Source organism: Labrus mixtus, chromosome 5 (genome assembly GCF_963584025.1).
Source record: "Labrus mixtus chromosome 5, fLabMix1.1, whole genome shotgun sequence".
NCBI classification, from domain to species: Eukaryota; Metazoa; Chordata; class Actinopteri; order Labriformes; family Labridae; genus Labrus; species Labrus mixtus.
The window spans coordinates 16593389-16601039 of record NC_083616.1 but is presented as its reverse complement, the minus strand read 5'-3'; the positions used below and the strand labels follow the sequence as shown (position 1 = coordinate 16601039).

At 40.6% G+C, this 7651-nt stretch overlaps 1 protein-coding gene across 1 annotated transcript; it reads right to left on the bottom strand.

The window, feature by feature from the left end:
* Nucleotides 1–491: 491 nt before the first annotated feature.
* card9 (caspase recruitment domain family, member 9) lies at nucleotides 492–7511 on the bottom strand. Its single transcript, XM_061038205.1, has 13 exons — nucleotides 6570–7511; nucleotides 4941–5010; nucleotides 4312–4449; nucleotides 4099–4217; nucleotides 3774–3980; nucleotides 3608–3691; nucleotides 2888–3154; nucleotides 2233–2358; nucleotides 1857–2045; nucleotides 1724–1781; nucleotides 1510–1637; nucleotides 959–1020; nucleotides 492–877 (listed from the first exon to the last, which is right to left on the bottom strand). Exons 1-13 carry the CDS (start codon nucleotides 6681–6683, stop codon nucleotides 790–792), a joined length of 1650 nt encoding a protein of 549 aa, XP_060894188.1. The 5' UTR covers nucleotides 6684–7511; the 3' UTR covers nucleotides 492–789.
* Nucleotides 7512–7651: the final 140 nt, after the last annotated feature.

The following is a 7651-nucleotide window of genomic DNA, read 5'->3' as shown; positions in this document are numbered from 1 at the left end:
AAGCATTCCGGAAACGTTGTGACGTATGCTGTCCACGGAGAAAGTCGTACATCCTGAATGTAGCCTACTGATGTAAGTTTGATGACATTTTTTTTTAATTTTTCTAACTTCTTTTTTTTTTTAAGATTGATAATAACTTGCAGACGTAAATCAATCTGAGGTTGAACCACATTAGTCTTTGTATTTGGTATTTGTCTGGTATGTTTTGTTGTGCATTAGGCTAATTTGTTTCATTCGATAATAAGAGCCAATATGTCAAATTTGAGCTTCTACACAACAATGTAGATTGTAATCACAATTGTCAGTGTACAAGATAATTTCCACACCAAACTCTGTGAAACTTAATGCCACACACACTCTGGGAGTAGAGTGGGGAAAAAAACGTGTTTGTGCCCTGGACAGAAATCACGTTCAAAAGCAAATGTTAAAGGTGTGAAAGATAATCTTATCAGATCGTTTTATAAATAATATATGACGTCTAAAGGGCACAGTGGTGATTGAGTATTTATTATTGTTTCATTCTGTTTTTATTTCTTGCTGATAACAAACATGAGCACAATCTTACACATAACAAAATATCACCTCAGCTCAGGACAGTTTTATTAGAAAGCTTCTGAACTGAACACACCTATCTGAGGTTTGTTACACAGAGATAGACATGGTTTTTAATACAGATGAAATTACATCAAGCTGAAAATAAAATAATGAGTAGAAAAAGCTCTGAAAGAAAAAAATAAACGTTTATTTTTGTTAAAAGAATTCAGCATCTTGTGTAGCACCAGCTTGTGTTCAGTCAGAGTCGGTGATGTCACTGCTGTCCTCAATGTTATCCACTGTGTACTCCTTAAAAATGGGTTTTGACCTGAGAGCCTGCTTCCTGTCAATATAGAGAAGAGAACAAGCTTAATAAGACATTTTGATATATATTTTAAGCCAGAGTTATTTAATCAAGGCAAACCTGCGATAAAAGAAGTTTGGTCGACTCTTGCCGGTCACAGAGCCGTCAGTCTCCTCCTCCTCCTGCAGACAGACAGATAGACAAAGAAAAGGACACCGAAGCAGGCAGGCAGAAAGACAGGAAGAAAAAGATCAGGACAGGTAGAGGTGATATGAACTTTAATTAAATGAAAAGTGAGAAACATCTCTGTTGCTTCAGACTGCATCCACTTTTTATCCCCTATACAAACTTTTTATTTTTAACAGAAATAGAAAAATATTTTCTATTCAAAGCCATAAGACCCCATTGACAAAAAAAGTTATTTTGCAGATCACAGTACATCTCTTGGTTGGTTTTTCTTCAACATTAGACTATGTAAGCACAAAAAAAAGGCCATCAAGGTGACCATAATGACGGATTATTGGCCCTTTGCTGAAGCTGATTCCATGTTGTCAAGAAATTCCTGTTAATGGACACCTCATCAGGTACTGTATTACTTATAAACTACTTGCAGAAGTTTGACAAATGTGGGGTGACGCATCAGACACAAACTTGACCTTCAGTTAAATTACCCATGATGCAGCACTGCTGGCCTTCTCTTGAAGTTCTGGGGCTCCTCCTAGAGGAGAGCTGTGCTGCTGCAATGCTGCAGCCTCCTCATTCTCCCCAGAAGTTCCACTGCGGACCTCCTCACTGCTTCCTGAATACAGCAGGTCACATGATCACACTAGGTCACATGAGATGCTTTAATATAACAGTAGGTCACATGTCAGACATGTCTTTTACCTATTGTATTGCTCTTATTGGGATCCTCTTCTTCCTCACTGCTCACACTCCTCTCACCCTGAATGAGAAAGCCTTCATCATTACATCATAATTACATTATCATTGACACGTTCATCACCTTCTTCCGCGTTACCTGGTGTGTGTTGCAGGTGAGTCTGCGGAGGCGTGCCCTCAGCTGTAGCTCCTCCCCCTGTGTCCTCAGCAGGAGAAGCTCTAGTTTATCTGATTGTTCAGTAATCTGTCTGACCTGCTCTCTGTACTGGTCTTTCTCCTGCAGGAGCAGCCGCGCCTCCTCCTGCTGCTCTGCCCGTGATGACAGAGCCTTGAATATAAATCAGAGTCCACCGTCATGAACACGTAAACTACACACACAAACTACATATAGAAAAGTAAACAACATGTAAAGAATTCAGGAGAAAAATAACCCCAAGAAGCGCGATAAGAATTAAAATAAAGATAATGATGGCAGCAAAATTACAGATAAAAACACAGATTTCCCTCCTCCTCACCTTGTCTCTCTCTCTGATCACCTCCTCCAGCTGTCTGAGGGTTTGTTTGTTGCGTTGACGGTACATCCTGGTGTCTCCCTTTAGCTGAGCACACCGCAGCTCCAGCTCCTCCTTTTCTTCAAGATACTGAAATCAAAGAAATCCAGTTTCAGATCGGATCCCCATCATATTGCTAGGTTTCAGGGTTAATGACTCTGTCTGGCATTCTACCTGTTGGACCAGATACTCTGAAACACCTGTAAATATTCAGGTGAAATTTACATATTCATGCTAAGCTGAATAACTGTGTTGAAATGTTAAGTACTTGCTGTGATTGTGCTCTTTCATTGTGTTAAAATGTAACTTATTGTAATAGTTTGTACTCTGGACTGCTGCTGAATCAACATATCAGAGGCGATTATTGTCCAAATCACGACAGGAATAAACTTGCATCAAGAGACATTTTGTTCTATTTCAACATTTGAGACAGATATGATGTGTTGAGATGATTTCAAACACAAATTCCTCTAGCACAAACAAAACTGAATCGTCAGTGTAAAGAAAAACTTAAGTCAAAAGCCTGCTCAATAAGCCTCCCTCTTTTCTGTTTTAAAATGTACAAATGAACACTGGTCCTGAGTCATATCGACCTCAACCCCTCTCTCCTCTTTCGTACCCTTGCTCTCTGCTCCTCCGCTCTGTGGAGATCTTTTCTCAACCTAAACATTGTAGTGAGGAGGTTCATCTGAGGAAGAGCTGGACTCTCCTGCTGTTGCGGCTGTTGCTGCTGCTTTTGCTGTGTTTGCTGCTGCTGTGTCTCCTGCTTCTCCTCCTTTTTCACTTCCTGCTTCTCCTCTTTTTTATCCTCCAGTTTCTCCTCTTTAAACTCCTCAGGTCTGTTTGGGTGGAAGAAGGTCTCCGGGGGAAGAGCCAGGCTCCTGCTCTAAAAATGACATAAGCTGTTAGTAATTTCCCTCATCGATATTTACAGAGGTGCATATGAATTAAATATGAGTGAATTTACAGTACCTGGTTGCCATTCATACACTAAATCGAATCATACAGCGATCAGCTACTGTATCTGAGATTTATGTAATCAGCTATGGGTTTTTTTAACCCATGTTTTCTATTTTTCTTTGTTTTCTTTTTGTCTGTTTGTTAGTTTTCCTCTGTTTTTTTTATTTTCTTTTTTTATGCTCTTTAAATGTCATATAATGTATTCAAATGCAAAAAATAATAATCTTTTGTATCATATCTTCATTAACTTGTAATTAGTTCCTCATTAATTCCCCAGGAACTTTGCACAATTATGAACTGTATTGGAAAGTGTTACCACAGTTGGATTTAAATATTGAAGGCCAGTCATGTAATGTTATAGCTGAAGGAGTCTTTCTACCTGTTGCAGAGGTCTCAGTGTTCGTCGTCTCAGCAGTCGAGTCTGACTTTCAGCCCGCACAACTGTGTGTTTTAGACGTTCCACCTGCAAGAATGTACAGAGGTCAGGGGTCAGAGGTCAGCTCTACATGCCGCCCTGTGTTTAGGTGGAGTAGGATTTAGCTGACCTCTATCTGCAGGTCTCTGTTGGCCAGTTGGGCGTTGCTCTTCTCCTGACTCAGAGTATTGATGTCTGCCATCAGACTGTAGTTGTGATCTCTGAGCTGCTTCACCTCCTCGTTCAGCCTCTCCCGCTCCTCCCGAACCTTATGAATCCGCTCAGTAAGCTTCCTCAGCTCTCTGTCCCTAAGCTTCTGCTGCCGAGACCACACCTCCTGGAGACACCAACGAACCCATACAACAAAAAAAAACGTCAGTGTTTTAACTGCCATCTGTCCTCAGACAACTCAGTGATATACATCTTCAACGACTCATCCTCAGTATCAAATAGACCTGTTCATTGGCGACAGAGCAAGCTTGCTGGCGTCGCCTCCTCTCATCCTGCAGCGCCCTCTGCAGACGACTGAGCTCTGACATCAAGAACTGAGTAAGACCAGATTCACCAGCAGTGTCTAAACAGAAAGACAGACGTGATGTTTACAGCAGAATTATTGATAGTTAAACTGAGTCATTTAGGCAGGTGAACAAGCAAACAGTTAAACAGACCAATAAGGATGCTGAAGGTCTTGTTGGGCTCCTTCCCAGTGATGCGGCTGTACAGTTGAGGGTAATCCAGCTCCAGACTCTCCAGGAAGGCTGTGTAACCCTTGACTCCGGTCCTCTGCAGGATGTCCAGCAGGGCTCCTGTGAAAGTCAAGATAATGGTACGGTCAGCAAGTGAGTCATGAGTGCTTTCAACACTTCATGGTAAACCCTTTTTTCAAGATTTATTTTTGGGCTTTTTGTGCCTTTAATTGAGAGATGGACAGAGTCGGAAATCAGGGAGAGAGAGAGTGGGGAATGACATGGTTGAAGTAGTGTCACAGACATGACCTTCGTGATTCAACAAGTCACCTTGATGTAAACTTTCTGCTGAGCTTAAAATGTGACTTAAAAATGACGTAATGATGGGGCACAGTTGGCCTAGTGGTTAGCCAGAAAAATCTGCAAGCTCATTTCATATTGACACTTCTGTCATGTCATGACTAACATGGACCACTTTGATACAACCTCACTTTGATCGACCTCTTGGATTTGGCATTGACTTCGTTTTGACTGCAGTGTGCAATGCTCCAGGGGCTTTGTGGTGTCAGGTCAAGAGAAAACTTGACACAGGTGTTGAGTGAACAACTTACCAACTTTTCTCCTCCTGACGACAAGGGCGGGGTCGTTGAAGAGCTGCTCCTCATCCTCAGCACTTATCACCTAATCAACATACAAGTATAAAGCAGATGGGTGAGAAGCTGCTGCGTGCTATGAAGCCACAGAGGAGAACAAAGAGTACAAACTCAATGAAAAAGGGACAGAATTGGGATAAGGTAATCACAGAGGAGAAGAAGAAAATTAGTTAGAGGAGAAGTTACAGAAGGGGGGGGGGGGGGGCAGACACATTTTAGAAGTAGGTGGGGCATTATAGATGTATGAGAGCATACGATGCGGTGCCGGTCTAGGACACTGACACTGTCTGAGTCTCAGTCATTGGAGTGGCAGTAAGAGTTTCAGTGAGCGTATACATAACTTTAGCCCCTTTCACACAGTATGCACTACACCTGGAAAAATGTTACGACATCCATCCGGATGCGATGGAATTTTTGAACACAAACACTGAATCTGTTCACCCCAACATTCTGCAGACTTATTTCTGCCAGCCTCCGAGTTAAAAGCGTGTTTGTTGTTGATATGTGAACCCAGCACCAATAGTCTGGAACATTCATAGCAAGCGAGTGGGCGGGTAATAACATTGTTCATGTTGAGCAAAGTTTCTCTGCTTAATTCAGACAGGTAAGAGTTCATACACACACATGATTGCTGTTTTTATATTCCTGTTATGTGTAAGGATGACCAAAAGCTGTAAACATCACAAACTTCTGCACTGATGCCTCGACTTCATGACTTCAAGCTAGCGACAACAATGCACAGATTATTATCTGGACCTACCATGCTCTTTACTGGACCAAATGACAAAAAGAACATTTCCAACTAGGTTGAAAATATAAAGTATATCCCCATTTGTTAAAATTCTGGATGATAACATAGAAATCCAAGGTGGAACCCCATCTTATGTCAAAATCTAGATGATCAAAAGCAAAGAAGAATACCTTTTCTGTGCCCATGTAAGACTTCCAAATGAATGATAGCACCAAAGTTCAAGTGAGAAATGTATTACTGGGATGAAATAACCCATCAGTTTTTAGTTTTTCCTTTACTATTCAAATACGTGCATAAAATACACCAGCATACAGGAAATAAAGTGTTTGACACTCAACAATTCCTGGGAGAAGTGTGCACAAAGAGCAATACATGGCATTTATTTACCCTTTCTGTCTTCACCAGTAAGAAGTACTTTTGATACTTAAAATAGCCTTTCAAACCATTATTATATTAACGTGTCTAATAGTTTACCTTTAAACAGTAAAAAAACAGAGTGGCAACATTGACATCTTCCTAGCTTTATTAATAATGACTCAAAAAGATGTTTGTCTAAAGCTCTAACAAAAGGACATGTGCAACATTGAAATGTAAAGACAGCTACTGGAAGTCCAACCTCTGAGGAAGCCACAAATAGCAAATCATAGGTTAGGATTTTGGGGTGGCCAATCAGATTTCTACAGTGGCCCTGGCCACCACTGAGAAGAATATCTTGAATCTATCTAATAATCTCAGTTCATGTGTGAAAGGGGCTTCACTGAGAGGTGTAAGGTAGTGGGAAGAAGATGTATACGAGTATGTATAAGTAGGGGAGCAGGAGGAGGAAGAATACTTACCTGGCACTGTCGGAGGTATGGAGTGATTCTTGAAGGATCAATGTTTTTAATGAGCAGCATCCTGTAATCATCCAGTTGCAGCCAGCAGAGGTCGTCCTCACACACTCCGTCCATCGTTAGCTGCTTTGCACTACTATGAGATACTTTCTACTCCAATAAACCCCACTCTGACTAACTACACTGTGATCTAATACACACTTTTATCTATTACACCCTGAAGCACCTTGCTTCAATAAACCACATTCTGATTCTGATTCTAACCACAAATCTTAGGTATACTACACTGTGACACACTACCCTATGATGTACTGCACTCTAAAGCACGACGTTGAGATACAACCCTTCAATATACTACACTCTGATACACTTTCTGATATACTTCACTCCAATAAACTAGCATGTGACATACAACCTTGAGACAAACTACACTCAGATATATCACACTGCAGTATACTTTATTCAAATACACTATTTTATGATGTACTGACCAGATCTACTTTTCTTCTATCCTCAAGACGCCATTATATTACTCAAAACATTTCTAAGCTCAAATACACTACAGACCAAAATACTATTCGCATCATTCTTCACTTTGAGTACAATGCACTTAGGCTACCACACTTATACACTAGACTTTGATATGCCACACTTTGACTATACTTTGACTAATACTATGCTTTTATGTAGCAAACACTGACTACACAATACTCTGATGTCAAACACCTTGACATACTTCTCTGTGATGCTCAGGTATAACAAGCTCAGAAATACTTTCCTCTAATCAGTCCTCAATCCTACAAGTAAAACACACTCTTAATACTCACATCATAGCAGCAACACCATAATACACACCTGCACAGTCTCTCCTGCAGTCTGATGTACCTGTCTGTTTTAATTACACAGCCTGTGGCTTTTAATCTCTTTCTTTCTTTGGCACTTTTGTTTCCTTATTTTTTTCTGAGGAAGAGATTGTTTCTCTAGTTCCTGTTTTTGACCCCACCCTCTGTGACTGGCAACTAGGTAAAACAAAATTAACTGAAAAATTACAACTGTAGTTCTATATCTATACAGAAACTACTTTG